The sequence below is a fragment of the Hyaena hyaena genome, unplaced genomic scaffold (genome assembly GCF_003009895.1).
Source record: "Hyaena hyaena isolate Hyena2069 unplaced genomic scaffold, ASM300989v1 scaffold_65, whole genome shotgun sequence".
Taxonomy (NCBI): Eukaryota; Metazoa; Chordata; class Mammalia; order Carnivora; family Hyaenidae; genus Hyaena; species Hyaena hyaena.
The window spans coordinates 1,902,632-1,928,229 of NW_024080697.1; the positions used below are offsets into that span (position 1 = coordinate 1,902,632).

General features: G+C 44.8%; 1 protein-coding gene across 1 annotated transcript; it reads left to right on the plus strand.

Moving 5' to 3' along the window:
* The first annotated feature begins 492 nt into the window (after positions 1 to 492).
* Positions 493 to 25,032, plus strand: BATF (basic leucine zipper ATF-like transcription factor). Its single transcript, XM_039232315.1, has 3 exons — positions 493 to 759; positions 3,464 to 3,568; positions 24,516 to 25,032. The coding sequence occupies exons 1-3, from the start codon at positions 697 to 699 to the stop codon at positions 24,723 to 24,725; spliced, it is 378 nt and encodes a 125-aa protein (XP_039088246.1). The 5' UTR covers positions 493 to 696; the 3' UTR covers positions 24,726 to 25,032.
* The last annotated feature ends 566 nt before the right edge of the window (positions 25,033 to 25,598 follow it).

The following is a 25,598-nucleotide window of genomic DNA, read 5'->3' on the forward strand; positions in this document are numbered from 1 at the left end:
GGCCTCTTCTGTGTGGTGGCCGGGAAAGGACCAGGCTGCCCGGACAGAGGGGTGAGGAAGGCCCGCCACAGGACGGGACGGGTAGCTGCTTTCGGGTAAAAACCAGAAAGAAATCCCAGTCTCGGTACTTTATTTTGGTTTAAAGCTCAAGTCGGCTAACAGTGGAAACTCTTTCCCTCTCCCTTCTGCCCTGTTGACAGGAGACGGACTTGCTAATTCTGGCTGGGGTTTTTCCCTGCCTCGGCTGTTTTTCTCTTTCATCTTCATCAATTGAAGAGAGCTGTTCTGCCTTTCAAACAGTCGAAAGGTATCTGGGGTTTTGTGTATTTTTTTTTCTCTTCCTTTCATATAATTCTGTGGGTCTTTTCCCAGATATGTATTTTCTCTCAAATTAACTTCTAACTTGTTTAAGTTTCCGCCCATGTGACTTCCAGCGTGAGTTACCAGAAACCACAAGAGAGAGAGAGCGCGCGCACGAGCCCCAAAGCGAGCGACATGTCCCTGTGGGGAGCAGTGCCTCTGCACCCCAGAGCGAGGAGGACGCGGGGGTCAGAGGTGGCTGCAGGCCCAGCAGAGGAGGGACCTGTGCAGGGGGGTGGGCTGGTGGCTCGGGAGCAGCCAGGAAGGGAGGCCAGCTGGTGACAGGAGAGCCCACAGGCGTCCGGGGCTGTGTGGAGGGCCCGGAAGACTGCAGCCATGCCTCACAGCTCCGACAGCAGCGACTCCAGCTTCAGCCGCTCTCCTCCCCCCGGCAAACAGGTAGAGCCCCCCTTTCCCTGCAACCCACCTTCTGATTCTGCGGGGGTGGGCAGCAGCGGGAGGGCCAGGCTTCCTTGGCCTGCCCAGGGAGCCCAGGAGCACCGAGGGGCTGGTGACAGGGACACTCTGTCAGACTTAGACGTGGTCTTTGCAATGAGCTGTTGGCACATAGGACGGGGTGCACTTACTCCACCTCACCTGGGTCCTTACCCGGTGAAGCTTTCTAGGAAGCCAGGAGGAGAATTGCATCCAAGAACCCTGTCTCTCGAAGGAGAGGGTCCACCTTTCTCCAAGGCAGGAGAACCCCAAGAGGCACAGTTTTACAGAGGCCGCTGGCACACCCAGCCCCTGCATGTGGTTTTGCTTCTCTCTTCTCTCAGGGCCAGAGAGAGAAGCCTCAGGGAAAAGCAAAGAAGGAAAAAGAGCAAGTTAGAAGGAGGAGGAGGCCAGGCAGATGCAGAAGAATCTACGAGCACAGAGGGAGGCTGGAACTGAAGCCTCTTTCCCCGTGGCCACTGGACAGGAGGAAAGAATCAGTCAGGAGGCGGTATTGGACCTTGCTGGAGATATTCACTATTAGCTCAGCTCAGCTCAGCTCTGGGGACACCAGAGCGATGGAGGGAGAGAGTCTGGGAGCCTTTTGGAGTCTAGATTGTGACTTCTAAATCAAAAGTTTTCAGCTTGAGGGTTGCCAAAAAAAAGGGCACCTTACCTGCCCCAAAGCTTTTTTTTTGGTTTGTTTTTAAATTTTTTTAAAGTTGTTTATTTATTTCGAGAGAGAGCATGACCATGAGCTGATGAGGGGCAGAACTGGGGAGAGAGAATCAGAAGCTGGCTCGGCCCACTGTCAGTGCTGAACCCTACGTGGGTCTCAGTCCCATGAACTGCAAGATCAGGACCTGAGCTAAAACCAAGAGTCTGCCGCTTAACCAACTGAGCCCCCGCACCCCCAGGCGCCCCGCCCCAAAACTTTTGGAGCTTTCTCTTCACCACATTCCTTGACACCCTCTCTATAGAAAGGCTTCTTCATTCTCACCCAATACATCAAGGGATTAAAATATCTCCCCCAACTCTGTGGTTTAAAAGCCACTCTTCCTTTCACATAATTTATGATATCCAAGAGGGCTTTCAAGATGCTGCAGCCAAAATAAAAGTACATAAACAAATAATACAGCATGTGTCATGAGTGCTGCCCAGAAGAGCAGCAGGTTGGGAGAAGTCATAGCGGAGACCTCTAGAAGGCAAACGGTCCAGTCCTCGGCTCCAGATGGCATCAGGTGGCTCAGGTGGCCTGGAAGTCTGTATTCTTCTTAGGAAGGAAATTACTCATGGCTTCCACAGTGATCTGGTTCCCCATGCCCCTTCGAGCAAAGCACTTCCTTCCCATCTAACCCGATGCCCTCCTACCGCAATGGCCTGGAAGTGCTGGGCATGCTGGTGAGACAGAGTCTTGCCCCGGGAGCAGTGCCCCTCTGCCTGTGTGGGCCTGAGCGGGAAGAGGGTGGGGGTGGTGGAAGGGTTTTACTCAGCCTCCTACCCTTATCCTGCAGCGCCTGGGGGGCAGCTGGAGGTCACCTCTCTGCCTAAGCAGAGGACATGCCCATCTGTGGGATATACTTAGAGGACAACCCAGAGGTCCTCTTGTCCTGCTAAGCACCCATCGGCAATCTGCCACAGCTGGGTAATCTCCACCCTTAAAGCTGTTTTTGGCCTCTCGTTTGTATTAGGCATTGTGCTACGGGCCATGGGGAATGTCAAGGTCACATTGAGCATAATGAAGAGAATGAAGGGGGAAAGAGAGGCAGATCTGTGATGGGACCTCAACCCAGCCATGTAGCAGATGTCATATGGGTACAAACCAGTGAGGGGTGGGGAGTGGCTTGGAGAGGCATCAGACTTAGCAGCAGAACATGTAAGTCCTGGCTTACTGTGAGCTCTTGGGTAAGCCCTTTAGCCTCAGTTTCCTCACATGTAAGATAGAAACGATAATATCAACTTCACAGAATTGAGGAATTAAGCAAGAGCACCTCTGGGGCACCTGGGTGGCTCAGTCAGTTAAGCGTCTGACTTCGGCTCAGGTCATGATCTCACAGTTCGTGGGTCCTAGCCTGGTGTCGGGCTCTGTGCTGACAGCTCAGAGCCTGGAGCTTGCTTCGGATTCTGGGTCTCCTTCTCTCTCTGCCCCTTTCCCACTTGCGCGTGCTCTCTCTCTCTCTCTCTCTCTCTCTCAAAAATAAGTAGACATTAAAAAAAAAACTTTTTAAAGCAAGAGCGCCTCTGAAAAAGCACTTTCACAGAAGTCGGCACATAGTAGGTGTCAATGAAGTTTTGAAAAAACATAGCAAGAAAATTCTAGGCCAAAAAGAGTAAGGGTGGAGCAGCCCTGAAGAGGAGGGGTGATGAAACACACTTCATCGCCTTAACCAATTTTTTCCAAATACAGCCCTATCTAGGCCCCAGGGTCTTTTTCTTCTTCCTGTAGCTTTTGGCCAAAATACCTAAGTAGATGTAAGAGAGTGTGACAGAGCGTGGGGAACGGTTTTCTTTTGGGCTCAGCCTTTTGGTAAGTAGGAGGTGAATGGGCACAAATGAAAAGATGAAGAAATATGAGAATGGACGGACAGATACCAAACGGCGTGAGAACCTGCTATAACTCAGAAGAGAGGGGCACACTCACCCCGTTCCCACCTTGTCTGCTTCCCAGGACTCATCTGATGATGTGAGAAAAGTCCAGAGGCGGGAGAAAAATCGCATTGCGGCCCAAAAGAGCCGACAGAGGCAGACACAGAAGGCTGACACCTTGCACTTGGTGAGTGTTCACAACTTTCTCCATTCTCTTGAGCCTTAGGCTTTGCTCCCCATCACTCATGGATGCTTGGATCCCAGCTCTGAGTCTGTCTGCATGGGGATGTGTATGTAGTGGGGCAGGAGGAGAGTGGTGGCGAAGGGCTGAGGGGTGCGGTGAGGAGGAGAGGCTTTCCTATGGGTGTATTGAGAAAATTTTGTAGCAGAACATGAGCCATGGGGCTGATAGAGAAATAAGTCCTTCTTCCTGACGGCCAAGAGGACATGAAGTGTAAGTGAGTTGATTACGCGAGGCCTGGAGGAGGGCTGGGTGGTACCAGAAACTGCCTGCTCAGAGATGATGGGGTAGCTAGAGAGAGCTTCATGCCTCTGCAGCGCTCCCCTCCCTGCAGAAGGTAGGACTGTATTGGGGAGGAATTTATGAGGTGTTAAGCACTTCGGGGGAGCCTACGATCCTAGTGTTAGGATCACATATGGTCCCATCCCCCAGAGGCCAGTTGGCCAACACCCTGGTCCTTGCATTTGGAGCTAGGATGTCCATAGGGGGCTGCACCTTATTACTCTACTCTCCTGAACATCATTAAGGTTTTATTTTGAAGTATCTCCCATGATATCCCAAGAGGTCTGTGAAAGATGCAGTTTCAAGTACACTTATCTGGGATGGTCACTATCCTGATTGAGTTGCTTCCAGTCTGGAGCTTTCTAGAGATTTCCTCTTCCATCCCCTCATCCCTTCCTCTAGCAGCGCAGCCTTCCTATCCTTCCTCCTGAACCATTCCCGAACCTCGAGCATCCTAGTAATTCCTTTCAATGGTAAAAACGGCAATTGGTACCCAAAATAGGTATGCTTGTGTTTATTTGAAAGATTACTGTGGCAATCAGCCAGTTAGAATAGTCATTTTGATTATATCAAGAAAGAGTAAGATGTAGTTTTAGGGACAAAAAAGATGCTTCTTTAAGCTTGGTAAGGAAGCAGAGAAGAGTCTGCACTAACATCTCTGAATGGGTGCTTGTGTTTGATAAGAAATGTAATCAGTATATCTTCTTTTGCATTCCAGCATAGTTTCTGTTTATAAATATTTGTTGAATTGAAAACGAAAGAAATGAATGAGCACCAAATTCTTTCTTCTCTTTGATTATTCTGATCAGCCGTCTAAATGTTAAGTTGTTGGTGACCCTGGTACTTATAGTTCTCTGTGATTTCATGATGGCTTAAGCTCTTACTACACTCCAGTTTATCATTTTAAGCTTCAAAATCTGTGATCATGCACTTGTCTCTATCAGAGTCTGATTCAAATTCAATATTCTTTAGAGCAAGCAAACAAACAAATAAAAATTGAAAAGGATAGGTAGGGGCGCCTGGGTGGCTCAGTTAGTTGAGCGTCCGACTTCAGCTCAGGTCATGATTTCACAGTTTGAGAGTTTGAGCCCCAAACTGTGCTGACAGCTCAGAGCCTGGAGCCTACTTCAGATTCTGTGTCTCCCTCTCCCTCTGTCCCTCTCAAGCTCTGTCTCTCTCTTAAGAAAATAAACATCGAAAAATCGGAAAGGATAAAGCCTTCCTTTTTCTATAAGTAGTAATGTCCTGAGACTGTAAAACTGCTATAAGCTTTATCAGTTTGCAATAGTAAAAAAATAAAAAAATTTGAAAAAAGTGGGCATTAAGTATAGCTCAACGGCTATGCAGTCAGCACAGTGTTTGAATCCCAGCTCTGCCACTTGCTATCTACGTGATCGATCTTAGAGATATTGGTAACCTCCCTTAGACTCAGTTTTCCTATCTATAGAATGGGAAATGACAGAGATAATGCATCTAAAAAGCTCACCACACTGCCTGGCATATAATACTCAAAAATTGTAAGTATAATAAGAGTAATATTAATAATTGTTATTATTATAGAAGCAAGCTAAATAATCACAACTAAGATTATATATACATTGCAGAATCTCATGGCTGAGAGATTTCTTAAGGGCTGGAAAGTTCAGACACACTTTTGATGCTTAAGATTCCTCTACATGTGCGCCCCCCCCCCCCCCCCCCGCATACATACCGTCAAAATGGTCCCCAGTGCAGGCCTGCTCACTCCTGTCAGAGAGCACCTTCCCTCCTGATGTGAGCAGAGGGGTCATCCCTGTCTTGAGCTGTACCACTGTTTCCCTGTAAATTCAACCCCCTGGTTCAAGCCCAGGGGGACACATCAATGAAGGGGGCATATATTTTCTTTGCTATGGCAAAGTTTTCAATGGACACAGTTCTCTCTCTCTCTCCTCTCTCTCTCTCTGTAAGACAAGAGTCAGAACCAGAAGATCTGGCCCATCTGGGGGTGCCTGGGTGGCTCAGTCGGTTAAGCATCTGACTTCGGCTCAGGTCATGATCTCACGGTTTGTGGGTTTGAGCCCCGTGTCGGGCTCTGTGCTGACAGCTAGCTCAGAGCCTGGAGCCTGTTTCGGATTCTGTGTCTCCGTCTCTCTCTGACCCTCCCCCACTCATGCTGTGTCTCTCTCTCTCTCTCAGAAATAAATAAAACATTAAAAAATTTTTTTCTTAAATTTTTTTAAGAAAGAAGATTTGGCCCATCTGGATTATACTAACCACGGCTAGAGTGAGAGAATCTCTGGGACTTGAGGTACATGGAGACCCCAAGTCATGCAGTCACCATGTCCACACCCACATTTCCAGTCTCAGTCTCTAGAATGTTCCTTCCTATCTTCCCCACACCTGGAGACAAACTCCTCCCCATTCCTTTCTTTCAAGCACCACAGTGATCATGTTCACTTTCTGCCTGGTGAGTAGGTCACCTAGATTCGCGGAGCTAGTCTGGGGGTCACAGCCAGTGCAACTTGTTCCTTGACTTCAGGTAAAAAGCTTTTGGCAGCAACATAATATAAATCTGCCACCATCAAACGAAGGGTTTGGCTGTGGTCTGAAATGTTCATTTCCTCTCAGACGTAATCACCCATCTTCTCCATCCATTATCCTCTTAATCATGTTTGTGATTCAGGTAGAAAATCTTCTGGTTTACCACCAGCATTCTTAAGGTTGAGGGCTTGGTTTATTCTTGAGTTAATGCTTGGCTCCACATGCTGAGGTTCTGGAACCTTCTCTGGCCTTCATACATAGCTATAGACCCATCCACCAATATATTAAAGACCAGCTCCTGAGAGCACTATATCCAATAAGGGTCCTGCTTGTATTACTGTGCTAGCCTCATGTGCTGGGGTAATGTCATTTTCTCGGTTTCAGCTTTGGCACTATTATCTCTCTTAAAATACCAAAAGCATTACTTCATTTCTGCAGTGAGAGTGTGGGGTACTTAACTATTTAACATTTTCAGTATCTATCCTATAAGTGGCTTACACCCAAACACTGTACACTGATTGCTTTTAAAATAGCAGAGTAGGGAAGGAGCCTCTTTCCACAACTGTTTAATCTTATGCCAATTGTATAACTTCTCTGGCATTAACTACCCCTCATGTAAACTGCATCAGGTGCTTCTTTTCATGTTTGTGATATCAACAAACAGAGTCAGCATTCTGTTTTAATTCTCTTTTGTTAGATGTTTCTAGACAAGCCCCTACTACACTTATTTCCTTTCCTCCTGCAGACAACTAGGGACTCTATTAGACAAAGTAGAAGCATTGATTAAAAATGAGAAAGGCACATCTTGACCAGTTCATTTTCTTTTTAATGTTTTTTATTACAGTTTTTTATTTTTTAAGGTTTTTGTTTAAATTCTCGTTTATTTACATACTGGACCAGTTCATCTCAGAAAACATCAGTAGCTAATAAAGGGATTTGAGATAATCAGCTGAAAACTATTAAAAATGATAAGAAAATCCAGTCAGCTTTTGAAGATAACACAAAAAGTAAAAACTTTCCTATATGTAAACCATAACCAATTAGAAAATTTAATGGGAGGAAAGATTCCATTTATAGTATCAACAATGAGAGCACCTGGGTGGCTCAGTTGGTTAAGTGTCCAACTCTTGGTTTCAGCTCAGGTCATGATCTCACAATTTGTGAGATCGAGCCCTGGGTCGGGCTCTGTGCTGACAGCACAGAGCCTGCTTGGGGTTTTTTCTCCCTCTCTCTCTGCCTCTCCCCTGCTCACACTCCCTCTTGCACGTTCTCTCTCAAAATAAATAAACATTAAAAAAATTAATATATATTTAAATTTATATATATATATATATAACATATATATAATACCAATACATTGGTGTATTATACCAATATAATATATATAATACCAACAATGACAAATGGGAGGAAGGAATATATTTAACAAAAAATATGCAGGGCTTAATTTTTAAAAACTTTAGAACTATTCTAAGTGATTTTAAAAAACACTCAAATAAGTGGGAAGACATACCTTATGAAAAGATAGAAATTTTCCTTAAATAAATCTATCAGTTTAACTTAATGTGATCCCAGTAAAAACTCAATAGGACTTTTGGCAGTTACAGGAGACTTAGATTAGCTATTCTAAGTTCTTAGTGAAAAACAACCATGTGACAGTTTTCAGGAAAATGTTAGGGTAATTAAAGAAGATTAGCTGAACAAGATATTACAGTGAATTATAAATACAGAAATCAAAACAATGTGGAAAACACAGAACATGGGGCAGAACAGAAAGAGACCCAAAACAAACTGAAATTTAAGACCCAAATACATATGTCAATTCTTAAAAACTAGACACCAGAGCAAATGCAAAATGATGATGATGGCTTTTGAAACCAGTGAAAGAAATCTGAATTATTCAATAAATAGAATTGGGACAACTGGCTTGCCATTTTGGGAGGAAGAAAACTAGAGTCTTCATTTCTCATACAACACACACACAGATTAAATGTAAAAACAAAACAAAACACTAAAGAAATTTGGAAAAAAAAAAAGCATTGAAAAATTATTTTGGAATGAAGACTTTTCCAGGTAAAGTACAAAACCCTGAAACCATAAAGGAAAAAACTAATATACATTACCCTTATACATAAAAAGTAAAAATTTCTATATAGCTCAAAATATTATATGCAAAAGCAAAGGCAAATCACAGATTGGGGAAAATATCTGCAATAATTGTGTGACCAAAAAAGGGCATATTTGCTTCACATATGAGAGCTCTTATGAATAAGAAGATGATTAACAACCCAAAAGAAAAATGAGCAATGATTATACATGGGCAATTTACAGAAAGAGAGAAAGAAATAGCAAATATATATGGAAAAGACTCTAGACCCCACTTAGGAAAGGAAATGACAATTAAAGCAACAGTAAGATTCCCTGCTAGACTGGTAAAGACAAAAAATGTTGCTAATATGTGATGTTGCCAAAGCAACGGAGAAGCAGGCACCACCACACACTACTAGTAGGATATGGGGGTACAGCTCCATTAGAAGTCTTTCCAAGTTAAAAGGGAACATACCCTGTAACTCATTTTACTCAGATGTAAAATGTCAGCAATTTTACATCTGGGAGTCTATTTACAAACACACCCACAGATTACACAATGCTGTGCATGTGAAGACACTCATTGCTGCATTGTTTGTTATAGTAAAGACTGGAAACAAGCTAAATATTCATTGGTAAGGAGCTAATGAAATAAAACTATACTTGTCCATTCAACGGAATACTATGGAGTTGTTAAAATGTTACATCAAATGTGTTAATCTGAAAAGATTATCAAGCTTCTGTATGCTTAAATTAAAAAGGTGGTGAATATGATACCTAGTTTGCTCCCATGTATGTTTTTAATAAAGAGAAAAACATGCATGTGCATATGTATATGAACTTAATCTTTTTCAAATGGGTTTCCCCCCAAAGTTAACATTTATTTCTGAAAAGTAGGATGAAAGGTCAAAAGCAAAAGAGATCTGCTTTTCATTTTCCCCTTTTTTATATAGTTTGGATGTTTTTATCATGTGCTTTTATTTTTATAATGTACATATTTACATGCTCAACATCAGTCATGACTATATATGCATTAAGTGATTTCTAAGTGTGATTTCAAGCATTGAATAGTCTTCCTCTGTGACATTTTATCTCTTGAGTATCTTGCCTAAATATCTCAGTCCTTTGGGAGAACCAACTCTTAGTTGGGATTTATAATGAGTAACCCTAACGTCTACAGTATTAGACACACCACTATAAGGAATGGTAAATCGGTGTCACTCGTGTGATTTACAATCAATCATTGTATCAATCGTGATGATACAATCAATCATCCTGGTTGATTGTAGTGGCTTGAAGGATTTCGAGTCCGTGTCCTGGGTCAGTGGAAAAGAAAGTTGAGATCGACTGAGAAGCTTTGTTCATGAAAAGGCTAAAAATAGAAGAGATGGTGGGCAGATGGGAATATTAACCCAGAGCTATGCCTTTGACAAGTCAGATCTGGCCTCACGAATGGAACTGGAAGCATGGTGAAGGAACAGGGCCAAATCTGAAAGCTGGAACTTTGGGTACTCCCTTAGCTGGGGGTAGGAAAGGTGCTTTCCTGGGGCTGACTCCTGCAGGAGTCTCGTACTAGTCTGAAAAATGAAAAAGGTTGACAGGTTCCAGGGTATATCTTTAATGCCACATGTAACAAACATCACGAGTGTAAATTATGTGTGAAATGAAGCTTTGAGCTGATGCTGTGAGAAATAAGTTATTTACAATCAGAGGGAAATTGAGTAATGGGGGAAAAGCAGCTCAGCAAAGATGTCAACCCCCTGAGTGTCCTTAGAATGACACTATTGTACTTGGTCTTCTGGGGAAGACTGGAAGAGAAAGCTACTTGTGGTTCTCTTCACTCCTCGAGTTCTCTCTTTCTCTCCAGAAGACTGTGCCATAAGGTTTATTTACACAGAGAAGGCATAGGTCCAAAAGGAACACAAAACACAGAAGGAATATCTGGCTAGTTCTGCCCTTAAGAAATTCAGTGAAAACTACTACATGGCAATGAGAAAGAATGAAATCTGGCCATTTGTAGCAACATGGGTGGAACTAGAGGGTGTTATGCTGAGCGAAATAAGTCAGGCAGAAAAGGACAAATACCATATGTTTGCACATATAGGAGGATTAGGAAGAACTTAACGGAGGACCGTCGGGGAGAAGAAGGGGAAAAATAGCTGGGGAGAGGGAGGGAGGCAAACCATGAGAGACTCTTGAATACCGAGAACAAGCTGAGGACTGATGGGGGTGGGGGGGAGGGGAAGGGGAGTGAAGGGCATGGAGGAGAGCACTTGTTGGGATGAGCACTGGGTGTTATATGTAAACCAACTTGACAATAAACTAAAAAAAAAAAAGAAATTCAATGAAAATCAGGGAGCCATCTGTGGAAAATAGGCGTTTCTCTTGGCCCTCTATTGCTATGAATTTCTTTTTATTGAAAACATTACTGAAATACATGACTATGTACCAGGCACTGGGTGTTAATGACTCTACCTGTAGTATCTCACTTAATCTGCACAAAAACCTTATTTCATAAATCTTAGGTTAAGAAATTTATCCAAAGTCACACAGCTTGTAACTAAGTCTGCCTGACTGGAGAGCCCATCTCCCTAGCCACTATGCTACCTGCCTCTTTCCTTCGGACCCTTATGAAGTTGTATTCATCTTCTCTGATAGCCTCCTTCAGTCTTTTCCAGACTTTACTCTTTTGTTCTTTGAGCAACATCCTCCAAAACTCACACTTTTTCCTCCTCCATTATTAGGCCTAGTCAAGAAAGTAGAGTCTATGCAATATATCAATGTATCCATTGACACCCTTTTTAAAGAAAGCTGTGTAGCAATAAATGTTAATATCTCACATAAGAATACTCTAACACAGCAATTCCACGTACAAGTGTTTGCAGAAAACAATGCACAAAGATGCCCAATTCATCATGATCAGTAAACACTTTATCCATACTATAAAAGTTGACAGATGCCCAACAATTGGGATTAAGCGTATTATGATACATGCAGACGCTAGAATTTTATGCTACCACTAAAAATGACCAGGTATATGTGTATCACAGAAAGATGTCAATGACATAGCACTGAGAAGAAAAACAGCAAGTTACAAAGACTGTGCAGAATACAATCCCGTTAATGTAAAAGTTGTGGGTTTGGGGCATGTTTGCATACGTAAAGAGCTATCTGGAAAGATGTTCTCCAAAATCCTAATAGTGCTCACTTCTGAGTCGTGAGTTTTGAGTAGCTTATCTTACCCTAGTATTTTTCTGTATTTTTCTAAATTGTGATGACTGTGTGCCATTTAAAAAATCAGAACAACAATGTAGACTATTTCCATCTGGGAGAGAAAAACACGTCAAGACAATGTACCACCCCTCAATGCTTGTACCACTGATGGTGGGTCCGTGTGGCTAAGTTTGGGAGGCATATGTGAAAGGAGGCCAGCTCCATACCAGACTTGGCATTTATAAAGAATTGCTGTTCAAATGAGATTACAGGTCTCAGGTCACAAATTGACGGTGCCCATTCAAACAGACGTCTTCACGAAGCTGTCCTCAGCAGCACCCAAACTTCCTTCTCTTGAAAAGAATGGGAAGGTCTCACCAAAAAGTCCTTTCCCAAACTGCTTGGGGATTTTCTTAGTTTCCTCTGTAGGACTCAGTCCAGCACCCTGTTTCCTAGGGGGCAGAGAGTGGTTCCACAGGACAAAGTCTCCTTCAGATAGTGGGATATTATGTAGAGAGCATCATTATGGGTCCATGTGGTAGCTTGGCTGGGGAGGGGGCAGTGGGCCTAACAATAATTATGGTCATATCCCCTTGTTTATAGAATCACAGAATTAAACGAAAACTCAGAGATGCTGTAAATCAACCTGCCACGTAACCAATGGGGATACGAGGTCTTTCTCAAGGACACCCAAACCCCCAAACCTCTTGCCTGCTCACCATTCGCTTTTGATTTACATGTACCACTTTGTTGAATAGGACTTTATTATGCAGAAGGTGTTGCTTTTACATGTCCTTTTGCAAAGGGTAAGCCAAGATGTAAACCATTAACCAGAAGGCCTGAAGGACCTGGCAGTCTTTAGCAATATAACCCAAGCATATGCAGCAAGAGATGAGAAAGAGTCCCAGGTTGAGAAGGACTGAAGTTTAAATGTTCTTTTATGTTAAAAAGGTCTTAAAGTTGTAATACAAAATGAAAAGGACAGTAATACACTGGGGAAAAATACTTGCATCAAATTAAATAAATGCAGATTTCATATTTATACCATAGAAAGAACATCCTTTTTTAAGAAAAACATCAAGACTCCAATAGGTAAGTGGGCAGAAGCTATGAACAGAAAACTTGTAACATTTTTCCTACCAAAATGAAAATAACCCAATTTTCTATTCTGGTTGTGAAAAAAGATACACTCTAAGGGCTTCTCAGCCTCAGCACTATTGACATTTTGAATTGCATAATTCTATGTTGGGGGAGGGGTGTCCCGTGCACTGTAAAATATAAAATCTAACCCCTACATTCTAGTAGTAGCACCCCACGCCCTACCTGTGACTATGAAAAATGTTTCCAGACCTTGTCCAATGTCCCCTGGGGGGCAGAATTGTCCCTGGTTGAGAATGCTGTTCTAGGGAACAGACACATAGAAAATTCTTCCTCCTTAGTTATCAAAAACTTGTCACATTACAGTGAAATTAAGAAACCTTCAAGAGGCTAATTGGCAAAATAAACTATTTAAAATTAGTTTAAATTGGCATTAGGCAATTTAATGTCTAAATGCCAATGGAGTTGTGATGAAATTGACACATGTGTTCACTGCCGGTGGCATTGTATATTTTACACAGCCCTTTTACTGCAACGCAATCGTGAACTGGAAGACTGGTTGTGCCCTTTGCCCTGCTGATCTCATTCCTACAAATTTATCCTAGGACATAACTGAACAAAAGCCAGTATGCATCAAGAAGTTCACTGGAGTGTTACTTAAAATAGCAACATTTTGATAGCAACCAAAATGTCCAATGTTAAAAAACCATTTTGGGTAAATTGTGGATCTTCCATTTGATGACATGGCCAATAAAAATGATAATTATGGTGATTATGTAGAGGTGACAAAGTTAAGACAAGGCAAAACATGAATTGTATTATGTACAATGACTGAGATTTTATAAAAATGAGTGTGTTTCTTAAAAAGGACAAGATGGTGACATGTGCAAATGGAAACAGTTGTGTTAAGAGTACTAGCATCATGGGGCGCCTGGGTGGCTTAGTCGGTTAGGCGTCCGACTTTCGCTTAGGTCATGATCTCGCGGTTCGTGGGTTCGAGCCCCGCGTCGGGCTCTGTGCTGACTGCCAGCTCGGAGCCTGGATTCTGTTTCAGTCTGTGACTCCCTCTCTCTCTGGCCCTCCCCTGCTCACGCTGTCTCTCTCTCCCTCCTAGAAATAAATAAAAATATTAAAAAAAAAAAGAGTACTAGGATCATGGGTGGGTAGGATTTTTAAAAAATATTTTAAATGTAGTTATACTGCATATTTTTTTTAAAAAAACATAAGAAAATGGTCAAATGGAGATCTGAGTGAACTCCGGAGGAAAGTGAGGACAAGGACAGAGATGATATCATTGAGCTAGAATTTGGGGGTCAAGTTTTAGTAAATCTTTTCATTTATCCTCCAAATGGGAACACTTTTAGAAGCGGAAAGAGCATGAGTAAGAATTATACCAGGACAACAGGTATGTGCTGGAACTGTCCCAGTACACGTCTTGTCACCCTTGATTTAAGGAAACCAAGGAAGGTGACCTGGGGCTCTTATAAAAATTCAAAAGTAAGATAAAGTTCAGAGCCACGCAGAGTGGACTAGATTCCTAAGGCCAAAATGCAATTTCCTGCAATGGAGGATCCTCTAACCAAAGTATTTTCTGGGTACTCGGCTGGTAAGAGAACATGCCTTGCTGCTAAAGGGGTGGAGTGGTGCAGAATATTATAAAAGCAAAGGCCATATTCCCAGTGCTAGATCCAATGTTAGCAGAAATGACTCATCTGCTCAACGAGTATGTATTAGCATCCTAGGTGCCAGGTATGGCTTGTTCTAGGCATTGAGAAAACAGCAGGGACAAGACAGAGTCCCTGATTTCATGGACCTTGCCTTCAACTATAAGTCACACTAGAAAACAGACAAATAGGGGGCGTGGGGTGGCTCAGTCGGTTAAGCATCTGACTTTGGCTCAGGTCATGATCTTATCACTGATGAGTTCAAGCCCCATGTCGGGCTCTGTGCTGACAGCTCAGAACCTAGAGCCTGCTTCCAATTCTGTCTCCCTCTCTCTCTGCCCCTCTCCCACCCACACTCTCTTTCTCTCAAAAAAACATAAAAGTTAAAAAAATAATAATAATAAAAGAAAACAGGCAAATAAATGAATGGGCCCATCACCTAAAGTGAAGCGTACTTCAGTGAAAAGCAAATAGTGCAATGTTGAATGTAACTAAGGGACAGATGGAGTGGGGACAGTGAGCAAGGAAGGTCTGTCTGAAGCCCTGACAGGTAGTGGTCACAGAAGGAGACCAGGAGGATCTGAGGAAAGGGTGCTCAAGCAGAACCTTGAGGCCAAACTGTGTGGCCTGTCAAGGGTCGGAAAGATGCCTTGTGGGACCGAGCCTCTGAGACAGTGAGAAGAAACTCGGGAAGGAGCACTCTGCAGGGAGCAGGAGTCAGATGGGGGTGGGAAGGGGTAGGAGCAGGGACCAGGGTGGGGGGAGTCAACAAAACTAACTCAGATCTGCCTGGAGGATATATCTGAACCTAAATTCTGACCTACGAAATGGGAAGAAATAGCGCCTCCCTGGGCTTTTCGACAGTTAAATGGCAGAGCAAATATAAAAGCAGAATGATATTACATTTGTTCTGTTTTGTTTTGCATTGAGGAGAAGGTTATGTTTGTTCATTTGTTTAATGCAGAGTGCTTGGCATTTTCCTACAAATCAATCAGATGAAGATATCAGATGTATTATTATGTATGAAAACATATATAATTATACTTTCCAGTTTATAAAAATTTAAAAGCATTGGCCTAGCTTTTCGAGTCTCCTTCATTTGGTATGGATGGGGAAAGTCAAGTTCCAGCTGCAGAAATTATAGGCAGAGTTTCTAAAATGGTGTTCATTCTGCTACTCCCACTCATAGGTTCAGATTGTGGAACCAAAGTGTTGCTAAGTAGGGATTTGACCTGGGCTTTTAAAAAAAAAAGTAAATCTCTTCCAGTCATTTGTAACTATCCTATTTATAAAGTAAAAGCTATAAAAGCTATTAAATGCTTGGTTAAACACTCCCTTGGAGATGTCATGAACATTACAAATTTACTTACTAGACTCCTCATCAGCAGGGTTTGGTAAATTATTACAGAGTTCGAGTTGGCAGTCAAGCAACATGATTTTATTGAACACTTACTATGTGCCGGGCACTGTCCTAGTCAACGATGGCAAAGCCGTGAAGGCGGGGATAGACCCTCATGGAACTCAACTATCTAAAGGGTAACTGGTTTAATCAAGTTATCATTAACGAGATTCGAATAGATGTCCTACCTCTGGCTCTTCCATCATAAAAATGAACTGTTCCGGGCTACTTGAAATTGTTCTCACCAAATATAACGGCAATGGGCTAGTAAGGCCTTGTCTTAAATAGGCATTTACTTTCAGAAAATACTTTTGACTTAGAAACACTCTCCCATCTCTCTAAAGTTATTTGTATTATGCTGCTTATACTATATATTATAAAATAAAAATATGTAATAAAAATATAAGTATATAAAATACATTTTAATAAAATTAAACACTGCCTATATTTATATTCTTACTTTTTTTTAATGTTTATTTATTTTTGAGGCAGAGAAAGACAGAACTTATGGCGGGAAGGAGCAGAGAGAGAGGGAGACACAGAATTTGAAGCAGGCTCCAGGCTCCGAGCTGTTAGCACAGAGCCCGACACTGGGCATGAACCCACGAACCATGAGATCATGACCTGAGCCAAAGTCAGAGGCTTAAGTGACTGAGCCACCCAAGTGCCCCTAATGTTACATTTAAAAAGAGAGGAATTAGCTATGAGCATGATTCCCAAGCTAATTGCTCATTAAGCTCCTCTGGGAAGCATTAAAATTTTTTTTCTTCATGTTTATTTATTTTTGAAGGAGAGAGAGACAGAGCATGGGTGGGGGAAGAGCAGAGAGAGAGGGAGACACAGAATCCGAAGCAGGCTCCAGGGTCTGAGCTAGTTATCAGCACAGAGGCCGACACAGGGTTCGAACCCACAAACTGTGAGGCTCATGACCTGAGCCGAAGTCAGACGCTCAACTGACTGAGCCACCCAGGAGCCCCTGGGAAGCACTTTTTAAGTTTATTTATTTTGGGAGAGACAGAGAGAGTGCAAGTGGGGGAGGGGCAGAGAGAGAGGGAAAGAGAATCCCAAGCAGTCTTCACGCGGTTAGTGTGCAGAGCCCAATGCATGGCTGGAACCCACAAAACGGAGTTTCATGACCTAAGCTGAAATCAAGAGTCAGATGCTTAACCGACTGAGCCACCCAGGTGCCCCTGGGAAGCATTTTTAAAAGTCTTGATGCCTGAGACCCACTCCAGGACAATCCAATTGGAATCTCTCACAGGAGTGAGAGATTTTTTTTTCAAACCATTAACATCTTACTTGACAAAACCAACAACTGGGACATTTCTAGAGCTTATAGTATATTTGATATAAAAATAGGGAGTTCTCCAAAATATGTGTTAAAAATACAAAGTTTATGGATCTAAGGTACGCAGAAAATTTGTTTTACATTTCAGTCACCCAAAACAATAGCTTGTGGTCTCCTCCAGTTGCACACAGTGGGAGAGTTCTATGCCAGGAAAGGCCAGATCCGACGGCTACAGAACCAATGAGGACAGGCTGAGGGTGTCCTAAATGATGAATTTGAAACTGGCTTGTCATTTTACCAGGATAACCAGTGGTTGCAAACAAATTCTCATTAACCGTAGACCACCTGAATAAGCAGGCTTGATCCATGTGGACAGGTCTCTTATCTTGAGGATAACTGGATCGAGTAATATCCCAAATTAACCAATCATTTCCTGCGACAGCTCCAACTTTGAAGGTGTTTTTTAAGCACCAGTGGGCTGACATTAATGGCATCTGTTCTGATTCAAGAGATAAAATAGCCTGTTGAGCCAAAAGATCATAAAACCAGATTGTTCCATTCTTCTCTGCAACCATCGGCTTAAATGATTTTCTGACGCTCTTCGGGTGACCTCAGTATGCAGCCAGGGGTGAGAACTGGGGAGCAGTGACATTTGAGGCCTGTCAGGTGCATGAGGTAGAATGTGTGGAGTGAGTTTGGTACAGTTGTGGGAGGTTTCTATCCAGACACTGTCCCAGAGGCCAGGCAGGTTTCAAAAAAAGGAAAAAAAATTTAAACCTTTGTGTTCATGGTAATTAGTGGTTGGTTGTTTTTTGGAATTGGGCTTGCTAGTGATAAACTTTCTGACTCTAGATACCAGTCAGGATTGCATTTTGCTACAAGTAATAGAAGGGGTCCTATCACAAGGAATGTGAAGTGGACAGACTAGGGCTAGTGCAGCAATGTTATCAAAGACCCGAACTACTTCTCTCCCTGTGCAGGCATGTTCAGTATGTGGCTTTCATCCTCAAGGCTGCAAGATAGCTGCTGGACCTCCAGGCATCAATCTGTGTTGAGGGAGGGTGGCTTTTGTTCTGGTGAGGGTTTGCTTTTTCAATCAGAAAGGGAAGCTCCACCCCCAGAATCTACTTACACCTTATTGGTCAGACTCTGTCATGTGGTCATGCCTAGCTGCAAGGGAAGCTGAGCATTTGGTGAATTCTTTTTCTAGCCTCTCTAGAGGAAAGCAAGGGGGAGTTTAGGATGCCAAGAAAGTTAAAATTTCTCCAGAATCAGACATTGTACATTATTCAGTGCAAGGACCTGTGGTTTAGTGATTCCTCTTTTCTCTTCATTGGGTGAGGAACAGAAGTTGGGGCTACTTTCCCCAGATTGGCCACAGGGGTAGGCACACATCCTACCGTGGCTTTGGAAATGTCCTACCTGTCAGTTCGCAGACTTCTCCAGCAATGGTGGGCTCCACCCTGTATCTGCTTTTGGTGGACAGGGATTGGTAACTGTAGGAAACTGAACATAATTGGGTGTGAGAGATGAACTTCACACACTAATCTCATGCTTCAGTGTAGGTGAGGGCTAAAAGGTCACTCAATCAATAAACGAATACATGTTCTGTTGAGGAGGAACACACAGGGACTATTTTCACTCTTCTGGAAATTGTGATTAGAAAATTCAAGGAGAAGGTCAAGGCACTGAACCAGTAAACCAGAGCTGGCAGGAAGGACAGTGCCCTGCTTAGAATGCCTGGAGAGTCCCTGCCAAAGCCTTGGGCCAGAGCCTGTCCTTGGCCTTGGTCCTAACTGGCTTCCCTGCGGGTAAGGGAACTGCCTGGGGATTCCCCATCATTCAAGAGCTCTTTGAGTGACCCCCTTTCAGCCCCTCCAGTAGGGAATTTCCCAGAATGTTCCCACACCCCCACGAAGCCTCTTCACTAACCACCCCCGAGCTGCTTGTAGTTCATGATAGGGTTGGCATCAAGCAGCTTCACAGGTGAGGGTGAATTGTAAGCACTATCGCCTGGACTTGCAAGGAGTGGGAAAAGAGGCAAGATGAAATTGGAAAACCAACAGGGCTGAGGCCTCACGGGATAATTACCAAACATTATAAGATTTAAACAGATGTCAGAAGCAAGAGAAAATGGTGGGCACAGACTCTGAAGCCAGATTGCCTCATTCAAGTCCTGCTGCTACAACTTACAAGCTGTGTGACCTTGAACAGGCTACTTAACTTCTCTGTTACCTTAGGTTGTCCTCTTCTGTAAAATGTGTGTAATAACATTATCTACCATATAGGGTTGTGGCAAAGATTAAATATAGTAGTAACTAAAGTTCTTTAAAAAGTGATTGATACGTGGTACCATTCAATAAATAAATAAAATAAATGTTAGTTATTAAGTCAAGCTAGATTATTCTTTTAAAAATTTGATTTCCACTAATTTTTCTCCTATAAATTGTCTACATCCCTGTGCCGCCAACAACTTCTCCCTGACACTCACACACACCCCTTCCCGACAAGTAGGGGTTGGAGGTTCATACACTCAGGTAGTCAGTTCAGAGGCTGAAATATTCGAGAGTGGAAGAGGGCTTGGAGATCTTCTAAGCTAAGGGTTCCTTCTAATGGTTGTCCGTGTTCACTGCACATTAGAATCCCCTGGGGAACCTTTAACAACCCAGTGCCCAGGCGGCACCAGAGACTGCTTAAATCAGAACCAGGCACCAGTATTGGTAAAGCTCCCCTGGGGATCCCACTGATCTCCATGTGTGGCCAAGGCTGAGAATCAACGCTGTGGCCCAGTCTTCCCCTTCCAACAGGAACTGGGGCTCAGAGAGGGAAAAGCGAGTCATGGGGCTCACCCAGCCAGGACCCCGGTCCCAGTCACTGCTGATGGAGCCCACTGTTGTTGTGTGTTCTGGACCTCACTCTGTGGAGGAAGATCTGGCCTTGAGTGAGCCCTCTAAAAGAGTGCCTGGAATGGAATACTAATGAGAAAGAATGAAATCTGGCCATGTGCAGCAACATGGATGGACCTTGAGGGGGTTATGCTTAGCAAAGTAAGTCAGGCAGAGAAGGACAAATACCCTGTGTTTGCACGTATAGGAGGATTAGGAGGAACTTAACTGAGGACCATGGGGGAGAAGAAGGCGGGAAATGGTGGGGGAAAGGGAGAGAGGCAAACCATGAGAGACTCTTGAATACTGAGAACAAACTGAGGACTGATGGGTGTGGGGGTGAGGGGGGAGATGGGCATGGGGGAGGGCACTTGTGGGGATGAGCACTGGGTGTTATATGGAAACCAACTTGACAATAAACTATTTGTAAAAAATAAATAAATAAATAAATAAATGAAAAGTAAAAGAGTGGCCGGACAGATGATTCCCTCCCAACACTGGGCAGGAGGCCGATGAACAGCTCTGTGGTTGGAAAGTGTGACTGACTCGGGCTTCCAATGTGGTGTCCAAAGATCACCAAAATCAAGACCTCATGTTCTCTTGGGAGACTGTAGGGCAGTTGAAGACTTCTTAGTGATCGCCAAAGGCCTTTGGTCACTTAAGTTACCAGTCTTCTTGGGGGAAGCATCAGGTGCTGGAAGAAGAATGGGGCTGAGGAAGGACAGCTCAGCTCTGCCCCTGTGTGGTTGTCGGGCTCTGGGCGCATCGCACCAGTGTCTGAACCTCTGAGGAAATAAATGTCGAGGCAAATTCCAAAGCCCTTCCTCCTAGCGGCTGCCGCCACCAGCCTGTAATCGTTCTGAGGGGGTATTTGGGGTAGCTCTGTCCCAGGGTCTCAGTTGGCCTCATCTGAAAAGTAGGAATAATGGAAACAGCTGGCCTCAGCATGTCCGTCTCGGGGTTGCGTGAGGAGCCTGAAGGCTCTAAGTGAATTCCAAAAAGCGGAAAGCGGGTTACAGGGGAGCCCCGATGCCAGCTCACTCTCCCTGATTGCAGCAGAGGACGTGTGTGTGAGAGGCCAACATTTTCTTCCCAAATATGCCCCTCCCCTCCCCCCTCGCCAGGTGCTAGATTTCTAGCTGCCACTGGAAGTTAAGGGAAGTCAGGGGACATGGGCATTGTACCTCCCAGTTAACAGCCTTTGCCAGTCGTCCAGGTGTGAGTCCCTTCCAGGCCATGACTGCCCCAGGGAGGGTCAGAGTGGACTGAGCAATAGCAGGTGGGGACATGTTGGGAGGAGGCCCCAGATCAGCCACTTCCTTCTACAAGGGAAGTCAAACTCTTCCTCTTGCCGGTGTCTGGCTGGCTGCGTGGCCCCTGGGCTGGCAGCGCTGGCTTCTCTGGGGCCCTAGCAGGAAGCAGCCTTGCTTCCCAAGGTAACAATGAGTTTCTTGTCACAACGGTTTGTTTTATGGTTAGAGGCAGCCGCTGCTGTGAAGCCCCATCCTAGAGCTCTGGGATCTGCAAGGCAGGGGGGCAGGGAGAGAAAACTCTAGCGCTCAGCAGGGCTTGCTGGGGAGGAAGAGCCTGCTGTCACTTCCCGAAAGCTGGGCCTGCCTCTAGGCGGGGAGAAGGTCAGAGCGCGGTTGGTCCCTGCGGCCCGCCTACCCTACCCCTCCCTTCTGCCTCGGGGTTTGCCCAGGCTCTTCAGAGCACAGAGTTTACAGTAAACGTTGTCACCAGTGGAAACTCTCAGAGGGGGCGAGGAAAAGGGCTAGAGGAAGGGGCCAGGACTCCCGGCCCCCAGTTCCCGTCTTACCAACCACCCCCCTCCCAGTCTCATGTGTTGCTTTCTCTTACCTTTCGGTAAAGAGGGGATGCCCTGCCTCTGGGACGTGCCTGGAAACAACCAAATGGTAAGATAAGCGAGAGCCAGCCGTCCCTTGCATTAGAAGCCGGTGCCTCTGATGCCACCATCATGGGTCTGAGGAGCCCACCCACCCCCACCCCATTTTAGAGATAGGAGTTTCCTTTGTACTGACCGAGGCACATTTTCTAGCTCAAAGCCGCATACAGGAAATGCCAGGCTGGGCCGGGCTTGCTTACATCTGTCCTTCACAAACGGATGGAAGCTGGCTTGATGGGTAGGGCCAGTCATACACCCCTCTACCACTTAAAAAAGAAACCCCGGGCTCATGGAGGAAGGCCGTTGGCAGCATACCTAGCTCTCATTGCAGCTCATGCTCCTGATGGGTTATGTGGGTGTCTTTTACCTGGCAGATTAGCTTATAGCTGCCCACTGCCCACCATACTTGTGAGTCAACTTCTAGGCCAGCCATCTGCTGGCTGATGTCCTCAGCCAGTCAATCAACAAGACATTTGAGTTCAGAGTATATGTCAGGCACTTAAAAATTAGATGCTTCATTAGTGCTTGAGGAACTAAAACAAATCCAATATTGTATTTAACTCCTGTTTGCAAACTTGCCTGATCATCAGAATGACCAAGAGCACTTGTTAAAAATTCAGTGAGGGGCGCCTGGGTGGCCCAGTCGGTTGAGCGTTCGACTTCGGCTCGGGTCAAGATCTCCTGGTTCGTGGGTTCGAGCCCTGCGTCGGGCTCTGTGCTGATGGCCAGCTCAGAGCCTGGAGCCTGTTTCAGATTCTGTATCTCTCTCTCTCTCTGACCCTCCCCTGCTCATGCTGTCTCTCTCTCTCTCTCTCTCAGAAATAAATAAAACAGTAAAAAAAAATTCAGTGTATTCCTGGGGTGCCCAGGTGGCTCAGCTGGTTAAGCACCCAACTTTGGCTCAGGTCAGGATCTTGAGGTTCATGAGTTCCAGCCCCACATCAGGCTCTGTGCTGACAGCTCAGAGCCTGGAGCTTGCTTTGGATTCTGGGTCTCCCTCTCTCTCAATCCCTCTCCCATGCATGCTCTGTTTTTCTCTCTCTCTCAAAAATAAATAAATAAACATTTAAAAAATTCAGTGAATTCCAACAATTCACCCCAAATCCCAAACCCATTCAGTTCAAATCTCTAGATTTCAAGAAGAGCCTGAAACTGTCACAAGCCTTTCTAATTCTAATGCTATGGCAAGCTTGGGAAACGCTGACCTATATCAAACAGAACTAGAAAAATTAAGATCCAGATGCCAGCTATTAGGTTGCTTTTTGAACCGAAATGTAGTTTATTTGCATCTGCAGTGACATTTTCCCTTCTTCTGTGGCACCAATGATTATATTAGTCAACTTGCTTGATTGACTCAAGGAATGTGAACCTGAAAATCACACTGGAAATGCAATTCCCCGGGGTAGCATTGTTTTCCAGTAAATGCTAATTAGCAGAGTGGAATTGTTGATTAATTAATGATGTGATCAGTAATCAGTGCTCTTGACCCAGCGTTTGCCTGATGAGCGTGTATCTATCTGATGGTGCTCCTAAGCAACAGGGGAAAGGTGTTTCTGGAAAAAAGCTTGCACACATGGGTGGGACACACCCAGAGGGCTGTAAACCAGGCTCTTGGGTGAGCAGAATGGAGTAGAATCAAACGCTCTGGTGGATTTTGACCATTTGATACTTGTAAAAACCCTAGATGTTCTAGATTCTAGAATGTTCTAGAATCTGTATAAGCAGACAATTAACCACGGACTCTGGAAGACTAAAAGTAGATGCAGGGAGCACCAGGAGAACTCGTGGTAGAATGTAGAGAGGAGAAGAGTGAAATCAGAATAAGCTGTTCTCACCTACTCTCTTCCATTTCTTTTTTTTTTTTTAATTTTTTTTTTTAACATTTTATTTATTTCTAGGAGAGAGAGAGAGACAGCGTGAGCAGGGGAGGGCCAGAGAGAGAGGGAGTCACAGACTGAAACAGGCTCCAGGCTCCGAGCTGGCAGTCAGCACAGAGCCCGACGCAGGGCTCGAACCCACGAACCGCGAGATCATGACCTAAGCGAAAGTCGGACGCTTAACCGACTAAGCCACCCAGGCGCCCCTACTCTCTTCCATTTCTTCAGGCTCTAACCTGCTAACTAGTTTCCCTTCACATACACTTGCCACTCTCAACCTACATACATACTCACAGAGACCCATGTACACACGCACACGCACACGCACAAAGGAGCATACTCACACCCATTTCTGTGTGTACCTCTGTTAGGTGGGACCATATGGAACCTCCATCTTTATAGGTCAAAACAGACAAATACCAGCAATTTCATAGGATCGACCTAGTATCTATGCACACACTTGCGTACAGAGATGCACCCACACTCACATATGACCACATGCAAATACATGTGCACATGTGCACACACGCACACACGTGTGCAGAAAAATTCACCGATGCCCATCCCCATGGCTTTGCTGGTGAGAACCTTATCTGGACTCCTCCCGTACCCCCTCCTCCGATCCTGTGCTTTCCTTGACACTAATCTCAGATGCTGACCTTTCTCCTCACAGGAGAGTGAAGACCTGGAGAAACAGAACGCGGCTCTGCGCAAGGAGATTAAGCAGCTCACAGAAGAGATGAAGTATTTCACGTCGGTGCTGAGCAGCCACGAGCCCCTGTGCTCAGTGCTGGCGGCCAGCACGCCTTCGCCCCCCGACGTGGTGTACAGCACCCATGCCTTCCACCAGCCTCATGTCAGCTCGCCTCGCTTCCAGCCCTGAGTTTCGAGAGGTGGTGGGGGGCAGATGGAGCCCCCCGCCCCCAGCTGGCCTGGCAGGCCTCAGGAGGGGTACACAGACTGTGGCCAGGCTGCCCTTGCCCCTCAGGGCATTCTCTCCTTCAGAGACCTGGAGGCAGAGGCCTGGACAAGGATTGAGCACAAGACTGTACCGGCTGAGAGGGTGTGAGGTCACCCGAAGCATGGCCGCCTGTCAGCATGTGCTGGGCCCCCATGTGTACAGGAGGCCCAATCCAGAGTTAAATCCGACATGATGCCCAAGTCCCATGGCACAGAGGGAGGAGGGCAGAGCAGGGTATGGTTATTTTTCTAAATAAATTTCTTAAAAGAAACCAGTTTAGCAAGCAATTCTCTTTCTTTTACACAGTCCCTTGAAAGTCTGGGTTCTGTGTGGTGGGGGCCTTCTTTTGTTTTTGGTCTCAAGAGTCCTTAAAGTTCTGGCGACCCTGCTAATCCTTCTTCTTGTCCATGGTTTGGAAGAAAACACCCTACTTGGGAAGCTGGGTGTTTTTGATGTTTTATTTTTTTAATGTTTATATTAGAGACAGAGTGTGAGTGGGGGAGGAGCAGAGAGAGGGAGACACAGAACTCGAAGCAGGCTCCAGACTCCGAGCTGTCAGCATAGAGCCCGACATGGGGCTCGAACCGATGAACCGTGAGATCATGACCTGAGCAGGAGTCGGGCACTCAACCCACCGAGCCACCCAGGAGCCCCGAGCTGGGTTTTTTCAAAGCATCTTCAATCCTCCCTGTAGGTGTCTTCTTGGTTTCCCTCCCCCAGTCACCTCACCATGACCTTCCCACCTTCCATTCCTCACTGCCTCACCTTCCTGGATTGTCAGCGGGCCATTCTCCA